Raw genomic sequence first — 23,201 nt, 5'->3', positions numbered from 1 at the left:
TATATATATATATAATACTTAGCTTGCTAAGCAGATATCCACTGACTATGGCTACTGGGTTAATAAAAGATGAGGTTAATAAAAGATGGGTCCTTAAGGGGTTAAACAGACTTCCGGCCGCGGGTTGGGTCGTGAAGGGGTTTTAACTAATGAAAGCACTTCCAGTCCCAGATCTCTACAACATATAGGCTAATCATTCTGTACTCCAGGATAACAATTAGGAGGGCTTTTTGAGACAACACAATAAGTGTGCAGAGGGCATAAGGCAGCTCTGAATATCTGACAAGATTAACAGGTTTTTTTGCACTTATCAAACAGATATAAAAAAAAATGCTTTGAATGGTTTATGTACCAAACCAAAAAGGAGCAAGAATAGAGAAGTTCATTGTTAGGGTGGCCATACACAAGGAGGAACCAGGCAAAATTTGCATAGTGGGTGCCGCTGTTGGCACCCTTTCGGCTGCTATCCATCGATCAGCTGAACGAAGGAGCTGGTCAGAAAATATTCATTTGAACAGAGCGGGCGGGTAATAATGAGCAGCCAAGGCCACTGTCAGAATACAATGCAAACAGAGGGGATTCCTCCATCAACACTAGGAATGTGTTGATGGAGGAATCTGCTCTATTTTTTTTGTTCAGCCCGTGGGTTGAACGAGAAAATTAGAGCCGTGTGTGGCCAGCTTTAGAGTTTGCATAGCGTTTAAATTCTTGCAGTCTCTCCTGATAAGTTTTATCCCTCACACCTTGTCCCATTTTGGTTTGCCCATCTCTGGACACATTCTATCATAACAATTTATAGGTGGGAGCTCCACAACTGAACACAGTATTCTAAATGGGGTCTTACTAAGGCTCTATATGCTGGAATCAGGACCTACTTCCTCCTGCTGGTGATCCCTATAGTGATAGCAGCCAGGCAGCTTGCATTTCCAGAAGTGTTAACAAGCCAGCCTGTTTGTTTTCATGACACGCTTCCTTTAACAACTCAGCCAGTTATTATATAGCATTAAAGTGACACTAGGCTCAGGAGGTAAATCTTAAAAATGCATTCAAGCACCTTAACTATTAACAAAAATGTAGCTTATTTGTGTATCACTCAGCTTAGATCCTCAAAGCATCTCTAAATTGGTGCTGACAATGTCCTTCCTTCTGGAAGGTGGCTACTTTTGTCCCCCATTGTCCCTTAGTGTGTTATAAAGTAGCCACCATTACAAGCTAGCTCAAGTGATAGACTGCAATCTGATGTTTAGTTTACTAATTTGTATTGGAATTATAGTCTATTGCAGCTAATTTCTAAACATATGGAATTAATTTCTAAACACATATGTAATGTTTTTTTATGACTGAATGCACACTAGATGTCTCGCAGTATCTAGGTGCTTTCAGCTCTAGCTTCAACTACATAAACAAAAAATATGAAAATAAGAAATCCAGGAACTGTTTAGCCTGGCTTTATGCAGCTGGACACATGTAATTCAAGTACACATAAATACAGGATAAATGGATCTGGGAAGTATTTTTAAGGTTGTTTATACTTACCAGATTAATTTCTCCTCTGTTAAATGCAAAAGGCCCACTTGCATGTAGCCTTAGTCAGGAAAGTTACATTACATTTTTTGTTTTCATTATGAGGCTTGTGCATCCTTTAGTAACTGGATTTGGCACTTGATTAGCCTGTCATACAGGGGAACTGTACTATCAACTGGGTTCCACAAATACAGGTGAAACTCGAATAATTAGAATATCGTGCAAAAGTAATGGCAATAATTGCTGCAAAAGGGGCCCAAACCAAGTACTGAGTACATATGCATGCTTGTACTTTTCAGAGGTCCGATATTGTTCTATGTACAATCCTTGTTTTATTGATTGCATGTAATATTCTCATTTTCTGAGATTGTGGATTTGGGGTTCTTGGGGTTTTCATGAGCTGTAAGCCATAATCATTACAATTATGACAAATCACGGCTTGAACTATCTTGCTCTGCATGTAATGAGTCTATCTCATATATTAGTTTCACCTTTTAAGTTGCATTAGTGAAATAAATGAACTTTGCACGATATTCTAATTATTCGAGTTTCACCTGTATATAAAACAATTCAGGTCCAGGGTTCCACAAACAAATGTTCACATTTGTCAGTTCATTTGATAACGCTGCAAGCAAAGTGCTGACTACAGTAGCCCATTTAAACAATCCTCCATTAATAATTTGACCACAGTGTACTGAATTCTGAATGTGCCTACAGAGACAGATGCCAGCCATTCAGGACACAGAGCTTCACTTCTAACATGTTAAATTTGTTAGGGATAAGGAATCCCTTTTGCAGTTTCCATGCTGCAATTCTGTAATTGATGTCTGCAAATAATTTATGTTGAAAACTAATAATGGGGAGGGGCGTGGCGAGCTGCCGACCAAGATGGCCGCTGGTTGAGTGAGCTCCGCTCCGCCGGTCCCCTGGAAAGCAGACAAAAGCCACCATAAGCCTACCTGACCGACCATCCAGCCACCGGAACCCAACACTCACACAACTCGTTTCATCAAGTTCACCTACTACAAGACCAAAGAGGCCATTTTGTATGCCGCCTGAGGACACAGAGACCTAATCTTCGGTCATCCGCTACTCTCCATAACACCTCTAACTACGTCATCCCTTAGGCACTGACATCCAGTTAGCCTTAACCGACCAGGTACCCAGAGGTTGGGAAGCTATGAGGAGTGGGAATGTGAGTCACACCTGACAACCATCCTATATGATGACTTCTGTATGTTTACTACTCACCCCCATGAGATTGTCCCCATAGCAGAGTCAGAATATCTGTATTGTATTGTATTTTACTGTACCCCTGTAAAACTCTAATAAAAATATTGCAACAGAAAACTAATAATGGACTATCATAATAAAGCTAAACTTGTTTTTGTAGTTTAAATACAGAAGGGACGAGTTAGAATTTTTGGTAGGCTTTCACTACTGTATGCAATTCCATTAAGATGATGTCCCCTTATGTTTTATCCCTATGACTCCAGAACAGGAAATGAGGGAAACGGGTGTCTCTTGGACAGGAGCACAAAACAAATCCCATAGGAGGTTCTACCCTTTCCCCTCTACAAAAAAGTGTAGAACCTGAAGTGTTTAGACATAGCAACCTCAACTATGTCTCCTTAACTACCTCTGTGAATTTAGGTAGTCTTTGTAAAAGGAAAACCTTCCTCCTGATAAGTGTCAGGAGGAACATGTCAGCACAATTGTTATATGTATTCATACCTGAAAGACAAAGTTTTCATCAAACTGGGGGTTCAGGGTTTTACGTTTTGATTTTGACTGAAGAGAACGCCTTTCATCAGGCAGGAGATGCATCTTCACAAATGGATTACAAGAGTCTGAGTTGAAGTGAAGGTTCCTTACTTTAATAAGAGAAACCACCAGTCTCTCTGTCTCATGTTCATACTCTACAGCAAACCAAATGCGCCCGATATTTCCTTCAGGGAAGTCTGTTTCTTCATTATCATCTGGATATTTGTACAAAGCTGGGTTGATGGAGCCCAAAACATATGCTCCCCCTAAACAATTGCGAGAGTAGATAAAATTATTATATTGTCCAGCAATCATAATTAAAACAGAAACATCAGTGATATTATCATATAGTAGTAAATGACACAGAATCTGCATTTGTTTACATTTTTTTCTTAAGTAAATTGGATTTCACTTTAAAAAAACCCTCCATCTGATGATTATTCCTCTGTATAGTAATATAAAAGGGTGCCTATGTAATAATGTACTTTTTTTTTAGCAACAGCTGGTACTTTACTGTAGTAGTGCTTACAGTACAGTAGTGCTGACAGTGGCTGACAGTCTTGGCGGCTCATTTTAAGACTGAAATTTGACCATCTAGAAACAAATGGATCATAATATACCAATAACGGATGAACAAATGTTGAATCCTGCTTGAAATCTGCAAAACCTAGACATGGCTGCGAACCCCATTGGTGGACAAAGCAAAACAAATTTTTTTTAAATACCATATGAATATGAATGAATGAATTAATATGAACATGGAAAAACAGTGTGATTCAAGTCAATTGAAAAAAAAGGCTTTTATAGGTAGCTTTGGTTGCGAGACCTGATTGTTTGAATCAATCAGTAAAAGGTTATAATTGACATCTGGAGGTATGAGCCACAACAAAATGAAAAGCTATAGGAAACTTTACTGGAAAAATAAAGCTAACATTCTCAACCTCATACTAACTGATGAGTGGCACAACAGTTTTGTGCATTTTAATATGTATACAAAATATGCCAAACCAGCTGTTGCAGTGAAAGGGCTAAATTTAAGCAATCTTCTTTATAAAAAAGAAAATGGCAAGCAGGCCTAAACTTGAGAGGCAGATGTTCTGCGCACAAAGCATATTGTCAATATGGTTGCTGTGACCTCACCCTTTTATAGTGAGGGGGCTACCTTATCCAAAAGCTCCCTTATTGACCCCTCTAAGCCAGCTGACCATAGTTCAAAGTCAAGCAGTGCATTATGGTTACTATGGAGAATTCCGCCATTATTTTGCTGGGTCCATAAACCTCTAGCATGCAGGATTCACCACAAATCCATTTCAGTGGCAAACTCGAACCTGATCCATAATGCCAATTTATCTGAATAATCATGCTGCAATACGAGAATGTACAGTACACCAGCAAAGGAAGTCTAAAACACTGCTACTAGTAAAACATTGGATTTACAAAGATGGTCCAGAACCTCATATTAAGCCACTTATAGAAGCAGAAAGATGATTTCCATTGAAACCATAATTATTCATCAATTGCTATACCTGATTTCACATCATCATTATTATCATATTATGATGGTAAAGCAAGCACTGCACTGCTTCAACAGAGTTTTAATAGAAAATGTTATACCCATAGAACAGAAGGATGATCGTGGAAGGAAATCTGGAGCATTATAAGGCTCGCTGTCTTCTTGAATACGTTCTCCATTCTGTGCGCCAACCCAGTCTCGTCCATGAAACTTTGGTGGAACAATAAAGGGTACACTTTTTGTTCTAAGGTCAACAGAAAAAGATATGTTTTAAAATGTAAAATGTTATACCACTTGCCTGTCAGATTTGTAAATATGACCTCTATTTATTCATGCTCAAGACTGTATTTTGATATAGTTCAGATAGATTTATAAAACATAAGCTATAAAAGGTAGACTTAACATTAAAAAAACTGTCTTTAAGAATGACACAAAAAAATAATTGTGCCATAGACTTGTAACATCTTTATCTTTAAAAAGCCTACTGTCGATAATCCACAATTAACTAAAAGTGACCAAGCACATGCCAACCATTTCCACTGTACACCAGCATGGGTGTAACTTTGGCCAAAAATGTGTACCCTTGCAAAATGAAAGCTGTGCACACACTGTGCCTAAAAATCTATTGTAAATGTTTGTTTTATTGTCACAGTGGATTCATTTTAATTTTGGTTGGACTGATAAACAGAAATATACTCTTTAATGTGAAAGAGACAACATTAGCACCGATTTATGTATCCACGACGGCCAACCACCACTAATACTGTAGAAGAAGAACAACCCCACTAACCATGTGACTGGCTGGAAAAAACCTGGATTTAAGGTATGTATACCTAAATCTTTTTTTAAAAATAGGTGATGGGAAGAGTGCAGTTTGGGGAGATATTGAAGTTGGGCTTTAAACATCTAACTAGAACTAGATAGCACCTGAAAAGAACTAGATAGCAGCATAGATAGCAGATTTTGGTCTTACTGAAATACACATATAACCCAGCCAAAAATAAGATGTGTTCAGAAAGAACGTATTGTATGATTGTATTAAAATGATGCAGCTTTGAATTTGCCTTGTATCCTCTCAGTATTCAAAATACTTGCATTCGTTTTCAGATTTCTAATTAATGCGATTTTATAGGCAACCTAAAATAAATGTCTTTTCCTCTCCTGTATGATTGTCCAGATTGGGTGACAAATGGTAGGCAGGAAAATCGATATCTTCCCTGTGGTGTAAAGCTTCCATGTAATGTTCTATTATAATGTTCCCTGTACATAATTTATCCTATGTTTATCTGCTTTATTATTACTACTGTTTGTTATCACTGTATATTTGTTTGATTGGTTATGTAGTGTTCACCCCCGAAGGAGCCGCCAGAATAACCTGGGTATTTCTGTCCCCAAGCCAAAATGTACTGCCCAAACAGGATCCACAGCACACCAACACACCTTAGAGAGTTTTGTAAACAGCTTTACTAAGCAACTGATATATATTTGTCAAACAATGCATAAAGGAAACACAATAATTAAAACAAAACGACATTCAGCAGTTTGCATTGGGTATTCAGACACTAAGCAGCCACAGCTATCTGTATAGTGAGATATGCAGTACTGAACTATCACAGATGCTATCTTCGACTGTGAACACTTGATTGCTAATGTCCCAGTACCAAATAATGTCCAACTTTCTATACCACTGGCCAGTAGCAATAGTCTAGGCTAGCCATCGTTGGGGACCATGCTGTGTTGCTGAAGTGAATTGCAGAAATAACACAAATGGCCGAAGGCCTCTCATCACTTCCAGGGTCAGTCTTGCAGCTGTGATGTCCATCAGCGAGAGACAGGCATTTCCATAGCAACTTATATGTAGGGGCTATAGTTAAAAAGTATCAAACATTTTAGTGGAAATAGTGCACAGTGCAAAAAAAACCCCAAAAAACTCCTTTATAGAAATTCTTATAACCTGCAAGTGCGAGACTGTGCCTGTTGATATACTTAACTATTTTACCAGCCTTCCCAATATGTTCTGTGAACCCAACCTAAGGGCTAATTAAGTTTAAAAAACAGACAAGTTGGCAGAGGGTACAGGCCATGTGGACTTAATCTTATTTTATTGTAATCTTGTGCTAACTTCAGGTTTGCATTTGCTTTTTAAAAGATTATACTTTAATTGATGCAACAAGCAGTTACAAGTTTTAATTTTCTTAATTGTAAGGTTTTATTTAGTTTTCAAGATATACAAAAGTAAATGATTACATATTTCATATTACAACAATCATCATCAAACAGTATCAACACTTACAGCATGCCAATAGTCATAGTGTGACACTCGGTAATTAAGTATTAATTCTTACAATTAGTGAGAGAAACGGAATAAAAAACATAAGAAAGGGGTAAAAAACAGCAGTCAATAGCAAATTAACTTTGGGTTGCTCAGAACAACATTTATGAACAGGTTAAGGAAGCTGAAAGGTACGAGTACATATGGTGATGCTGCAAGGGTGCGAGAGCCTCGTTGAGGTATATAGTGTTCATTTTGTAGCAGTCCAGGGGGGTATTGTTTGGTGCAAAGGTGGGGGTAGGGGCTTCACAGGGTTAGGGTAGGTGGGAGGGGAGGGGCTTCCCCCTCAACACCATGTCCTGAGCATAGTATGATATCCCCAGTGACCCAAAAGATGTAAAATTATGATCAGGTGGGTATAAAGAGCCTGGCAGGAGGGGGGAGTAGTAACATAGATTGAGGAGTAAAATTTTCCGCTGCATTTTGAAGAAAGAGGCAGACCAATCCTCCATTACCATGTGTTCCCTAAAGTGGACCTTTACCCTCTTTCACTAAAAATCATATAAGCATGCAGCTCTGCATGCTGATTTAAAATCATGTTACATTCATTAGTTAAAAAACTGGTTTTTCATTTACTTACAAATAGAGTTCATCTACTTTCTGGTCCACTTCTGGCACAAATGATGTAATGTGCCAAAGCGTTACATTTTTCACTCCTGTCCTAAAACACTGCACCATCAGAACACTCTTTAGAATTGCAGTCGGGAAGGGCATGCAAGTAAAACACCTAGACGTTAAAACTGCTCTCCTATAGGGAGACATTAAGGAAGATCTCTACATGGAGCAGCCACCAGGGTTTGAGCAAGGACACAACATCGTGTGTAAACTCCATAAAAGCACCTACGGACTCAAGCAATCTGCAAGAATATGAAATGAGAAAGTGAATGAAATGCTCATGAAAGAGGGGTTCACAAGAAGCAAAGCAGATCCCTGTATTTATTCCAGAAATCAAAAAGAGAGATGGATATACATCCTAATTTATGTTGATGACATTATAACCTGTTTTGAAAAAGAAGGGGACTATAGTCAAATAGTTCACAAACTAAAACAAAACTTTGAAATTAAAGAGCTAGGAAACATCATACACTATTAGTGGTTGGGCTTCATGTTCGAGTCGAACGTGAGTTTGACTCGAACATCGCTAGTTCGTGTGTTCGCCGAGGCATGATTGGGCAAAGTCATGATGAGTTTGCCCAATCATGACTCACCTGTCAGATGACGTTCAAACTACACAATTGGGCAGAGCTATCTGTCGCCGCTAGCTCTGCCCAATTGTTTATGTTTTGCTGCCATCTGTCAAAATGCCATTATGCAGCGGGAGTCTGCGGGAAGCGGACAGGACAGCGGTCGTCGTTTAAAAAAAAATTACAATTACAATGATTACATGCATACAGCACATTATACATTCCATTACAAGTGATGCATTCTGGGATTGCATATAGTGCACGCATATACGCACGTATATGCATATAAATACGCGCATATACGCACGTACATACGCGCATATACACGTATATACGCAATATACAATTTTGCTCTTGCGTTGTGTGTGAATGAGGCCTTAGTTGCTCTGGCTTAAGGCAAGCAACTACTGCACTTTCCTCAACTGAAGTTGAATATATAGCAGCAGCACACGCTTGTCAAGAAGCAAAATGGATTCACCACCTTTTAATAGACATGGATGTAGACATATCAAACCGCATCCTGATCTTTGAAGATAACCAAGGCTATACAAAGCTGACAAAATCAGAAAGGGTCAACCCTAGTAGAAAGCACATCAACGTGAAGTATCATCTGCTTAGGGACACTCAAGAGCAAGCCATTATTGACATTGAATATTGCTCATAAGAAGAAATTACTGCAGATGCACTCACCAAGCTATTGCCAAAGGATTGTTACAGTTTTCTTCAAGAGCAGCAAAACGTCATATAGCAATGCATATACTGCTGGGACGTTGGAAATGCAACAGCATATACTGATTGTATTACTGACTGCAATTTGTCTTTTGAGCTGTAGATGGTGGTGTAGTGCAATGCTAGTCTCTATATGCCTGCTTATATATAATACACAGGATGTTGTTTTTTTCTATATGTTTTCTTTCGCTATGCCATATTCATACATGTAATGTTCTTCTGAGCAGGTAAAACTTAATTCAGCATTCCGCAAGATCTCAGTGCTTTATCTAAACACATAACCAACACACAGTAGATTTGGTATCTTCCAGAGAACTGCTACACAAGTTTATGTATTTGGAGAGTGGAAGTACAGTGAGATGTAAAAGGCATATGGCTGAGATATTTCTCTGGTCACAGAAGAGAGAGCACGTAGTATCACTTGCTGGACTGCCATCCAAAAGGGGCAAGTAAGTTTACACTACTAGAATATGTGCCGCATAGGCAAAGCCTCAAACTGGGGGCTTGATGTCAGGAAATGATGGAACTGAAGAGTGCACCACCAGTCAAGCAGAGGTTCTACTAGGTTTCTAATTTCCTCCTAAGACATTTTTTATTTGCTTTTAAATATTCAACTCAATGTACATGTATGGAGAGAAAATATGCTGGCAGTAAGAGAGAGCAGGATTGATGATTTCAGTGGAGTTGGGGAGGTGACACCACTGCATTACCTAACCCTAACAGAGAAAGTGGTGTTACCCTCCTGGCTGTGCTGTTTCTCCAAGGCGCATGAATCACAAAAGTGGCTGAAAAAATTACAATCCTTTCAATGATAAAACTCTTCACATACACTAAGTGTATGCCAAAGTGAAGGGAGCCAAACCCCCTTCAGCTATTAACTTCAGTCGAGTACAGCTGATTTTACCCATACATTGGCTGGTTGCGACTCCCTTCGGTTCAGCCGTTCGACTCAGTCGATCCAGATGTTCAAAGTTTTGAGGACAGTGGCCTGTCATTGCATGACAACAAATCAGCGGAGCCAGCCGTGACGTCAAGGCCAGCTCTGCCCATTTGTTTTCATTTGACCGGGGCCTGAGAATACCGATTTGACAGCTGCCGAAACAATGTCAACAAATAGGCGGAGCCAGCGGTGATGTCACCTGTATCTCTGCCTATTTGTTTACATTTGGCTGGCAACTGTGAAATTGGTCATTTTGCGGGGGCAGTTAGTAGGGCGCGGAAGGGTCGGCGACCGGACAGTTTTTTTGTATTTCGATGAGTCGGCGGCGTCGTGGCCATTGCTAGACATCAAGATTGACCTTTGGATTACGTCGCTGAATCCATTTTTTTAATTTTTGGGGATTTTTATTTTTTTAAGGACTTTGTATTATACAGTACTTTGTATTCTTACCTGCTGGCTTCTTGCATCTCCTTGGCATACCCCTTCTTTGAGTGATTCCCCATTATGTATAAAAAACAATAATTGGGTGAGGGGTATTCAGCTGCCAAAGTGGCAACTTTGTTAAAGAGAAAGAAGCTAACTTTCTATTGGTAGCAGCACTCACTAAAAGACATATATGCAGGGCTTGAAAAATTTGATAGTGTCTCACCAGTCAGTCAAAAATTTCACCAGTCAGCATGACTGGACTATAGTCTTGCAATTTATGTCCAGCCCCTCCCCTGTCATGGCAGAGAGCCGTGACAGGATTGAGAAGTGAGCGAACACTTACCGATCTACTGAGCCGTGAGTCTCATTGTCACAGGTCGGCTAGAACTATGAGGTGAGTGAAAAGCACTCACTTCATAGTTCTCATTTAGGCTGGGTTCCCACCTAGGTGATCGAAATATGCGCGTATGACACGCGTTTCGGGCCGCACGTTTTACCCTGATTTGTGGTCCGCGAAACGCGCATCAAACACGCATTTACAAGGGCTATCCGGCTGTATCTTAATGGATACGCGCGGAAATACGCCCCAAAGAAGCTCCTGTACTTCTTTGTGCGTAGCGCGTTTTTCAGCGCGCTCCGACACGCTGAAATACGCCCAGGTGGGAACCCTGCCCATAGGAAATAATGGGATTTCACTTCCTGGGCGCTTTACAGCGCATCGATCAGCGCTGTAAAACGCCCAGGTGTGAACCCGGCCTTAATGGCTCTAAAATTATTGCTCTCACTGCGGAGATATGTAAGATGTGTGGCACAATAGGCACAATCGTCTTCGCACGTAGGCGCACCCAACGCATATCTGTGTGTATGTGGGGGGCGGGGACTTTTTTAAAAAGTTTTTTTATGCTTTATTTTTTTTTTTATGATTCTTGTATTTAATTTTTGTATTCCTTTTTGCTATTACATGGGGGGCTAAGAAGCCCCCTATGGGATAGCCAATTTACATGACAGGTCCTCTTTATGGAGACAGCTGATGAAGCAGAGATCGGCTTAATCAGCTTCTCTAGCTGGAGAGTGACACTGAATGCAGGAAGTGATGTAATATACATCACTTCCGGCATTCGGGGACTGAGAGGAGATCAAAGGGAGTTCGCATACTGAACTCCCTTTGATCTCCTGTCACAGAGCCGTGCCGGTCCCGGCCGCATCAGGCACAGCGGATCTCGGGACCGGCAGTGACAGCTGTTGATAGAGACGCTCGATCGCTTGACTGTAAAGCTCCCGGCCGGCCGTGTAATTACAACGGCCGGCCGGGAAGCTGCTCGTCGGGCTCCACCGTCCTCTCGTCACAGACAAGTGGACGAGTGGATTTTTCATGCCCTGCATATATGCTTCTTTTTAGCGCAGTTATCTACAGATCACCAGCCCGGTTAACTTTAAACTGTCCTCAGTTTACCACTGTAAGGTTCACACTGTTTTGTTGTGACTTGCTTTACTAAGAACTGAAAGGATATTCACTACTAACATACTGGTTACATGGTGGGAACAGACGTTTATCGGTTTCTAATAGCCTATGCGTAACAATGAAAATACAGTTAATAAGTAACTTACTGTGATGCAGCCGCCTAAAGAAATAACATATCAGGGTGACATATCTTGTGTAGCAGGGAACTGCACTGACCAGTCATAAAAGGAACTTAGCCCATACGCACATACGGTTGTGCGCACCGCCTAGCGGGGCGGGATGGGATGTCTAAAAACGCCCACCCGCATCCAAGAAGCCACTGTCCGGCCGTTGTAATTAAGCAGGTGGTTAAAGAACAACACCAGGATTTTTGTATTAACCCTTGCAGTGGTGTTACCTCCACACTGCAAGGGTTAAGTGCTCATTTGTGTCTAGGTGCTAAAATAGCAAGATATACTCATCTAAAGTTCAGAGCCAGCCAGCTGTCATGGCGCTCCCTACATCCTGTCCAATCCTCCGCAGCAGATTGGATAGTTCCTCAGCATCCTCACGTCTATGCACAGTGTTAAGATGTGATGATTTTCTGGACCTTAGACCGCTTCAGAAAAGGGGGAGAGACATTCCATGGACTGGTATAAGAAGAAGCCAGCTAGGAGCTTTGGATGAGTTTTCTTTTTTTTACCTAGACACAAACGAGCAGTTAACCAAGCAGTACCCTGCTGCAAGGGTTAATTTAAAAAAATCCTGGAGTTCTGCTTTAGAGAAGTAGCTGTTTTAGCTTACCATAGGAAATACAGGGCCAAAAAGCTTCATGACAGGACAATAATTTAATCAAGTTCTCTTTACCTGTTATAGTTCTTTAGTATAGACAGGACAGCCAGTCAAAATAGCTGGGTAGGGGAGATCCACACTGTTTAGAATCTGGGATCACATGTTTTAGTCCAATTAAAATGGCCTATAAACTAACAATTTATCAATGCTACCCAGAGATAGGCAAGTTCTCAAAAAATACTCTGCATACCCCCCCCCCCCCCCCCCCCCCCACACACACACACACATACAAATACCATGATAATGTTCACATTATTATACACGTAAAATATCATAGGTAAAAATATTTTGTTAAAAGCATTTAGGCAAATTAGATTCAGTGTTATGCACCATAGGTACCATTACATTTTAAGACTATACATTCAATAAATAATTAAACATAAATGAAAATCATGGTGGCAGCAGCACCATCAGCACCTTGGACTGATCATGGAGGCTGTTAATGATGATAACGTTATTTTTTCATATACAATAACATTTTTGGAACTCTTCCAAAGTGTACAAAACTAGGACCTGCACATATGGTCCCCCATGTTTAGTAAAATATGCAAGGGTTACAGCACTTAAGTTTCTCTATTTTCAAAAGTTTCATCCAAAAAGGCTCACCTAGGCCATGCCTGGGTAGCCCACAAATAAGTTGTGAATACATATGACATTATATGTTTGCAGGCTACCAGGGGCATGACCTAGCTGAGCCTTTTTGGGTGGAACTTTTTGAAAATACAGAAACTTAAGTGCTGCGACTCTTGTGTATTTGAATATATATTTATATACAGTATATACACACATGCGCAGGATGTGGATAGATAGATATTGCAAATAATCTATTTGCAATCAAATTATGACAATCCTTGTAAATCTTACCCTGAATCCTTGGCATAACCCAATGACGGTGATAGTCTCTGCTCTACACCAGTGATTTCTGTTTGTGTTGGAGTTGCTGCATTTAACAGTTCCTCATAGGTAGGACCAATGCACTTTTTCTTCCATAGGATGTAGACTCCAAAGCCAATTAGAAACAATAGAAGCACTGCCCCTATTACACCTCCAGCCACTGCCGCCACCTGTTCTAATTGAGAAGAAAATAAGCAAACTGTTTTGTTAAAAATTCTAAACAGTTGCAAATAAGCATTTAACATTTGCAACTCCAAAAACGTAGGTAAATACAGAGTTGAATTCAATATATAAGACTTGTTTTACCTGCCAATAGATTGATATATCTGTGCATACTGTTTTGTGATCCACAGCCAAATACTCGACCTCCACAGCAGCATAGACAAAGCCTCATTAAAAATGCTGCTCAAAGCTCACCACCACCTTTTTGATTTTACAATGAAAGATCTGCAGCAGATTGATGACAACAACATTCTGCTCCTCACTCTTTTCTCTCCTACTGTGAGCCTGGTCCTAATAGCAAAGCCTGATTGACCCGCCCTTTTCCAGGCTGTGCCGAGAATTACAGGAGCCCAATGATAAGATAGAATGTTACTTTTGTACATTAGCTGTATTTCTTAATATATTTAATAATTCTTTAATAAAAATGTTACTGCCTTAATAGTTTTTTTATGTCACTATATTCCACACGCATCACAGCTAATATATAAAACAACACACTCCTAGCACCAGAACTCTAAAATCTGTTACTGCTTCTTGTCATTATTTTGATGTAGACTACATCTGTTTTGTGGCCTATATTCATCATATCATATATAGATTATATATTGTGTTACTAGTTGTCATGTAAGGTTCTCTTATTGCCATTGATTTACTACTTTTTATATATCTTTGTTCAATATATCATGTTCTGTATCATTTAGGGACATAATCAGAAACCACTTTTGACAAAAGATTTAGAAAATCTGCTTATACACAGGCACATCTACTTGTCTTCAATTGTATCTTCAAGACCCATCACAATGTTCTTCCTTACTTAGTCATTGGGTCTTACGGTTACGGTGACACCCAATGACCAAGTGAAGGAGAACATTGTGATAGGTCTTGGAGATGCAATTGACATATGCCGGCAGACTTGTTCCATTTCCTCTATAAAATATTGAACAATTGTCACCTGCTCGTGTACAAATTACCCAGCTAGCTGGAATCCTCCCCCATAGTTACAAGAAATGCTTAAACCAGATTCATCTGTCACTAAAATCGGGCGAGGTATGGGCTGCTTAGTCCACTACATAAAGGAGGCCATACACTCTACAACCATCGCAAGACTTTAGTCTTGCGATGGTTGTACAGGGATTAAAAAAACGTATCTTGGACAGGCAGATCGCACTCTCGATCATCGCAAGCCCGCCACTAACTCGCTGAGAATTGTACGATTCCCGGCGAGTGTTCCAACCTGCTTGTTCGACGGAAGACGTGCGACCGTACAGTAGAAACGGTCGCACGCCTTCCATACACTTTGCGATTATTGTAAGATCGCGGGATTTCCCGTGATTCTCGCACGATAATCGTGCAGTGTAGTGGAGTCATGAACACTGACCTGAACTGAGGCAAGTGAGGCCTGCAGTTCTTTGGATGTTGTTGTGGGGTCTTTTGTGACCTCTTGGATGAGTCATCGCTGCGCTCTCTTAGCAGATAGTGGCTGGCATCTGGTTGGGTGGTCCGCACAGACCTACCTTACCTTTAGGATCCATGGAAGTGGATATTTAAAAATCACTGTTTTTAATTTACACCAGCTATGGGAGTCTACCCACTTTATTGCTAACAAGGGGATTTTGTTTAGGGGTACCCCATTCCAGTTGCTTCTTAGAGGAATGATTTTGTTGACATTTTGTCCACGGCCAGAGATGTAATAATTAATGATCAGTTGAACAGTTTCAATTTATACCACCTCTCCTCCCCTCATGCGGCCTCACTCCAGACCCCACTCTTATTACAAGAGGGGGAGTCACAATTTTACTCCTCCTAGGAGTTCTGCCCTCCATCAAGGGTCTTCCACACCAGGCCCAGATCAATCTGATCCTGTAGATCCACACTTGAAGATCCATGGCACCACTCTTGCAGTGGTTCCCCGGTCTTTTCCTACCATCCCTACACACTGCGATAACTCCTGGGCTTCGGCAGTGGACGAACAAGAAACGCTATCGGAATTGAATAGAGTGGGGACCAGACCCAAACATCCAGCCCTTAGAGAAGGGATTGTGCTGAAAGATGCTGAATCTTTTTTGTCACAAGTTCGCACGCCCAAAGTCAGGAAAAAGAAACGGTCACCATGCCAAAGAGAAAAAGAGGTTGTAGAGCTGGACGAGAAATCAAGCAAAAAAGGAAAAACAAGTCCCTAGCCTTGCCCCCATAGTTGCCCCTAATTATGATACTATAAAGATCTTCAATTTGTCTTCCCATCCCCTTGATGAGGTAGAAAAATCTGTTCTGCTTAAAGGCCTTAGTTCCCCCCCAATTCCTTACCGAACGAATTTTCCATCTTTCTGGATCTACATAGGTTCATACGTAAACTCACTCTCCACCGTCACTTTATTTTGAAGAACTCTAAGGTGACTAATGCTCTATTACCGGAGGTAGAGGACACCACAGAGTTTGACATACATCCTGATGAACAGACCCTCATGGATCTTGAAGAATTATGGGATGGGCAGGAACTCATACCTGAATTGGCTCCAAATATAGACCCTAACATCAGGCACACCAGCTTTAGACCCCAGTCCATCTTCTACCCCCACCACTCCAAAGGGAATTTCCTCCCCACGTTCTATCAGTTAGTCCACACGGATTTCAAGAGGCTTTGCTTTAGCAAAACGGGGGGATCGACCAATTTAAGTTCAAAAGAAAAGGCTGCTATAAAAAATCTCAGCAATAACATGGACCTGGTTATTAAACAGGCGGATAAGGGAGGTGGTCTGGTTATTCTCAATAAAGAGGACTATATCACAAAAGCAACCAGATTACTATCAGATATGTCCACCTACATCACACTGAAAGCGAATCCTATTAATGAATTCAAAAGTCTATTGGGGGACATTTTGAAACACGCATTATCCGGAGGGGTTTTGACTAAGTCTGAATATAATTTTCTATTGGTAAAATAGCCTTGCATCCCCTACTTTTATCATATCCCTAACATTCATAAAGATCCAATCAAACCACCGGGCAGACCCATTATAGCCGGCATGGACAGTTTTACGTCCAACCTTGCCAGCTATATAGATTATTTCCTACAGCCCCTGGTAGTCGAGCTCCCTTCCTATGTCAGAGATTCTGGGCATATCCTCTATATCTTGAAACATTACAGATGGAAGAAGGGTTATTGTTGGGCATCGTTGGATGTGGCCTTTTTATACACTTCTATCGAACACCAATTTGGCCTCCAAGCGGTCCAATATTTTATGGCCCAAGCAGGTGGTTTCAACTCTGAACAGGCCACCTTCATTCTTGAAGCTATCGAATTTGTCTTAACGCACAATTATTTTATGTTTTTAGATACCTATTACATCCAAATTAAGGGCACCGCCATGGGAGCAAGCTTGGCACCTTGCTATGCTAATCTATTCATGGGGTACTGGGAAAAGTTCCATATTTGGTCCCACAATCGATTTGGATCCAAATTGGTTTTATTTGGCAGGTATATTGATGACATTATTATTATTTGGGATGGTACAGACGAGGAATTTTTATCCTTCGTAGATTATTGTAAGGGCAATCCTTTTAAACTGGATTTTACTTTTGTTATTGATGAAAAGAATTTGGTGTTTTTAGACTTTGATCACCTCTAAGACCCATTTTAAACCTACGTCAGGCAATTCTTATCTCCATGCCAAGAGTAACCATCACCCAAGATGGATCAAAAATGTTCCGGATGGACTGTTTGGTAGATTGAGAAAAACATGTACATCCAGCTTGGATTACGAGACTTTGGGGGCGACACTAACCAAGAAGTTTTTGGATAAGGGGTACGATGCCAGGTTGATTGAGGATGCCTATAATAAACACTTGGTGCCTATCCCTAAAAAAGAATGGACTGATAGAAACTCCTATAAAATAAGTTTCTGCACACAATTCAACGATGGAGCCTTCCGGATTGCAAAAATCCTTAAAAATCACTGGCAAATACTAAAGGAAGACCCCGTACTGAAACATTCCGCTCTGAATGTCCCCAATGTTATATATAAGAAACCCAAAGATCTCCTTAGCCTAATAGCTCCCAGTAGATTGAAATCCAACAAAAGAACTAACCTAGGTAAAGGCCTTTTTGGACAAGTGGGTTGCTACAAGTGCAATGTCCATAGTTGTGGAGCTTGTCCTTTCCTGTGGCATAGGAAAAAATATATCTCTTATTCTGGGGCGCAAACCTTTCCCATTAGGCAATTCATTAATTGTGCATCTTGTTATGTCATCTACAGCATCATTTGCCCCTGTGGCAAGCTATATGTGGGGCACACAACAAGAACCCTAAGGATCAGATTTGGAGAACATAAAAGGAACATTCTTAAGAAAGCAGACGACCATTCACTCCCACAACATTTTAGGATTGAAATGATACCCGATAATTTTTCTATCTCCCCCCCATCATCCCTCCCTCTTCAGTTTTCAGATTGGACTCCCATACCTTTTCCTGGACCAATGGTTTTTTCATGCACTAAGCCATCACCAACATACATACACATCACATCACATTATTCATTCATTTAACAACTTTTTGTCAATTTTTTATTAACTTTATCATGTAAATCCTCTAGCTTGTTGCTTTTTATTATGCATTTATATCATGCATCTTTTATATATACATGCATTTATCATGCTTTTTATCATGCATTTAGTATGTACATTGAAGCCAACCTTTTTAGTTTGCCTACCATGTCTATCATTATGCTGCCATGCAATGAAGGTTATCATTCCCACTTCATGTATTCTTATATATCCTTATGTCTATCTCTAATCATTTGTTTTTTTAAATCACATGTATTTTTATTGTGGTAAGGGCCGCACGTTGACTCTTGTCTCCTCTCCACTCCCCCTCCCCCCCTTCCCCCCCTTGGGTGCCGCCACAGGGGTGCTATTAGAATCTTGTCCCTATACATTGGGACGCATTGACAGTGACAGAGACCTTGCTTGTGCTGCCTTCGGCTTTCCGCAGCATTGATTGGCTGGGAGACCGGCGATATTTGCTAGGTGTAACCCGATTCTTATCAGGCTAATCCGGCCTGCCTATTATCACACCCACTATAGGCTGATATCCTATCAGCTGCTTAGAGCACTGTCCAATCAGGTCTTCTCTGTCCCTTTTTAGCTAACGTGGGGAGGAGTCTTGAATCACGTTCTGATGAAGGGGGCGTGCCCCGGAAACGCGTCAACACCTAACTGATCTGCACACAGGACGTATCATACGGATCCCTCCATTGCTCTGTTTTTTTTACTGTCCTACAGCTTGTTGTTATTCCACCCTTGTGAGTACCTGCCAGCTTGTTTTTTATCATTGTTGAATAAACCAATCTGCACTAGGAAAGGCAGGATACACATATACAGATAGCCCTTGCTTTGCGCCGGTTCCGTTTGTGCCATTTCAAAATAGCACCCTTTATGGGAGGTCATGTGACAGCCATTGAAACCACTGCAGAGTCGGCGCCATCTAGCATATCCTTCCTCAACCACGGGAGGATATGCAGGGGACCTCTCTTTAGCTCCACGTGGTTACAGTAAAGAGTCCTGATGGTTTGGGAAGGGACTCTTCTCAGAGACATAACTGTGAACACTTACAGACTTGGAGGGACACAGAGGTACGCTTGGAGAAATGGGAGTGCTTAGAGCCGCATTGGGGGCACACTTGGAGATGCGCTGGTGGCACAAGAATACACATGGAGATACAGTACACAGGCACATAGAGACATGCTGGGGGCATAGGAGTACCCTTGGGGATACAAAGGCACACAGGTTCATGTTGGTGGCACAGGGGTACACTTGGACATATGGCGGTTCTTCAGTGGCTCTCTCTCCTCGCGCTCTCTCTCTTTTTTTACCATTAAACTTAGTTTGATGATACACACTGTGTTGTGTGGTTATTTTATACTGTGTATAATACTGTTTAACATTAATTTCAAAACACTTTAATGTATTATGTCACTTACGTCATTTCTGACAAAGGCCTGGAACCTAACTCCCTCACTTACTATTGACTTACATTATATACTGGGTTTCAATTTATATCAGCTTCTATTTGCAACCATTCCTTCAGGAACTTAACCCTGGAGTAAATTGAGGGCTACCTGTATATGTTTCTTCATAAGATTGGTCGTACTATCTAAATTTAATAATTTCAGTGTATGCATCTTTGAAAAAGTAGACTTTGTTCGAAGAAACACATTGGACATAAACTATCACATGCTGGAGACCATACAGTGGATGGCATCTTGAGTTTGTAATGGATCTTCTGTGTATACTTTTACTGGGAATGTATGTTCAAATATATTCTGGTTTTCTATGCAAAACGAAATACGTATTATTTATTTATGTGTTGATGATAATTGTATGTATATCATAAATATTTTTTACAATGTATACTATTCCATTTTTTATAAAGGGGATATAGATATGCCTAGAGTCTTATTTCCTTTGAATTCCCAATTACTATATCTTGATTTTCTGCCTTTCCCAACTCTATCCAACTCTATTTTTTTTTGGATAGAGTTGGGAAAGACAGACTGGGAATGTATGTTCAAATATATTCTGGTTTTCTATGCAAAACGAAATACGTATTATTTATTTATGTGTTGATGATAATTGTATGTATATCATAAATATTTTTTACAATGTATACTATTCCATTTTTTATAAAGGGGATATAGATATGCCTAGAGTATTATTTCCTTTGAATTCCCAATTACTATATCCTGATTTTCTGTCTTTCACAACTCTATCCAAAAAAAAAAAAAATTTGGACTTTAGATATACAGCTTTTTAGTAATGTATCCGATACCCTACTTGGAAGCAAATTGCTTCAATTGACAAAGAAATCTAAATCTGTTTTTAAATGAAAATACAACCGTAGCTACATTTTCTTAAAATAAGTGTATTTTACATAGAAGCATTCAAAGAAGAATATACTGCAAAATAAACTAAACTAAAATCTGATGGAACAAGTAAACATTTGTATTTCGATTTGATTATTAGATTATATTAAGTTACTATAGCCAATGTTAGGCTAGGATTAGCGACTATGGATGGTACAATACTGCTCCTTTGCTATATTAAAACTCATCTTGTGTCTGTTACAGAGAATATAAATAAATTTTCTGACAGATGTCAACTATCAGTGACTCATCCAGACAATTAATCAGATTGCCTCTGACTGGTTCAAGAAGTATTTTTTTCTCCAATATTAGGAAAAAACATTGGTGGTCAAGTAACTGTGTTTGGCTTTGCTTTTTTATCATATCATAATTATAATGGTTTGATCATAATTGATTTTGCCCTTCTACCTAAGCGTGAACATCTAAATATTATGCTTGTTAAAGTGTGGGCTTGCAGTTACACACAATGGGTTATATTTTATAAAGCAGTAAATGTGACTTTCACCACTGGTGGCAAATCAGTGTAATTTAGGCCCCGTTCACACCTAGGTGACTGCGTTTTTGCTGCACGTCTTTGCTCGCTGTTGCTTGCATACTTTAAGCCGCGTGTTTCCATGAGCAGATAGTGACACATTGATGTAAATGGGAAAATGCGAGCAAAAGCATGTAGTGTGGTGCGTTTCCTATTGTCATTGGTGCCGATGTGCACCATGACAACGGGGTCGTGCCCAACCCCATCTAGTAATCTGTCAATTCGTTCCGCAATGTGTCGAACACGAGCCCCCGGCAGGCAGCACACTGTTCGACGCTCACGGTTCCGATGACAGATTACCCTGTCAGTCCGCCTGATGATGGAGTCTCCCACCACCAGGATCTGCCTCTCCTGTGGAAAAAGAGTTTTTAAATACTAAAAAAGGGTCTAAAAAGGAAGGGAGACAACAAGTATTCAAAAAATCAAGCACTCAATATATCCCAAACAGTTCAAATCCCAATTTTTTACGCCACTTAGCTACCAGGCAATTTGTTCGCCAAGCCCTGTGTGAGCAAGTCTATGAGGACAAAACACACTGTAATCTGCTACAAATACGTGCAGCAAACCACCTTGGTGTGAATGGGGCCTTACAACAAATGCACCTGGAAGATACACCTGCAGTGAATGTCAGATTCACTGCTTTATAGGTATGTCCCAAGTAGGGTTGCCACCTTTTCTTCACGGCAATTTGTTTGTAAAGTATACACTATGCATGTATTTTGTAAATAAACGATATTTGAGTTAATCACAACTTGCCAGTATGCCGCAGGTCCCCAGATATGCATTCTGTAGATAAGTGTACAAAGCAGTACCCATATACCTTGCCGCAGTTCATACCAGATATGCCAAAAGTAACGGGTGACGGTAATGACTGCGGATGGCGCTGCTCACAACAGAACAACAATACAGATGTCTCCTGCACACCGGCACCAAGATCCCATGTTACTGCAAATCCATTTTATTGATAGTTGTCATTCCTAAGACAAGCGCTTTCTGGGCTGGCTAACCCGGGTTGTACGGGTGAAACCCGTACGGGTGGCAACCCTAGTCCCAAGGTATTATGCTGAAACTTTAATTTATTATAAAGATAACAGTGATGCCTCCACAGCTGTTAAAAGCTGTAGATGTTTGTGAACTTGGAGCTAAAAGAGATTTCTACCCATGAGGGCGGAAATCTATAGTACGCACAAGGGTCAGATGTATCCTGATGTCTGCTGAGCAAAACTGCGTTATTTGCATTGACAGTATTGTTAATAGCACTTGATACCCACTTCAGATGTCACATCAGTATTTCTGACTATTCAGCTGAACTCTGCGTCTTGGAGTTTTATTTTCAATCAAATATAAACTCTACTAAAAGTAACTGACAGATGTGTTCATCACTGGTAATAAAATGTATTCTCGATTTCTGACAGAGGCTCCGGTAGTAAAACTAATGCTAGTTGGTTATGATAACCTATTGAAGCTGCATTCCAGAGAAACCTCTAAACACACATGAAATACAAACATAGGAGTTGTTTTTAACTACCAAAAAATACCTACAGGTCCTGTCCATCTGCTAGCCTCTGCTCTCTTCTCCTATCTCATTTTAGTGCACGAGCACTGCAGCACAACTGACTGGATCTTTGCTTCTCCCTCTCCCAGTCTCAGCTCTGATATACAGGAACTACAAGAGGCTGATATAAAGGCAAATTTAGGTACTTAGACTGCTTGCATTACAAAATAAATGTAATCATGTATTAATGAATACAGAGTTGTATTAGTGTCTTTTAAAGCTGCCTGTAGTTCAGCTTTAGAACTCACTTCTAGGCAGATATAAAAGATGAAAATGATTGCAGCTCTGTAACCATTAATTCAGGGCTGTAGAGGGGGCGCAGCCAGGGCTGGCTTGGCTGCGCCCCCTTGGCCGTCTGGCGCCCGCTGTGTTGGCC

At 40.4% G+C, this 23,201-nt stretch overlaps 1 protein-coding gene across 1 annotated transcript in view; it reads right to left on the bottom strand.

Annotated features, from left to right (window-relative positions):
• LOC108799602 (synaptotagmin-15-like) overlaps positions 1–23,201 on the bottom strand; it is a 60,573-nt gene that overhangs the window by 30,618 nt on the left and 6,754 nt on the right. The window contains exons 2-4 of the mRNA XM_018571489.1: positions 13,570–13,774; positions 4,903–5,045; positions 3,259–3,554 (exon numbers count right to left, since the gene is read on the bottom strand). Coding sequence (XP_018426991.1) covers positions 3,259–3,554; positions 4,903–5,045; positions 13,570–13,774 — 644 coding nt within the window. The remainder of the gene's footprint in view (positions 1–3,258; positions 3,555–4,902; positions 5,046–13,569; positions 13,775–23,201) is intronic.

Source organism: Nanorana parkeri, unplaced genomic scaffold, assembly GCF_000935625.1.
Source record: "Nanorana parkeri isolate BGI_ZX_2015 unplaced genomic scaffold, ASM93562v1 scaffold1767, whole genome shotgun sequence".
Lineage (NCBI taxonomy): Eukaryota > Metazoa > Chordata > Amphibia > Anura > Dicroglossidae > Nanorana > Nanorana parkeri.
The sequence above is the reverse complement of the archived record's forward strand: the minus strand, read 5'-3'. Positions and strand labels throughout refer to the sequence as shown.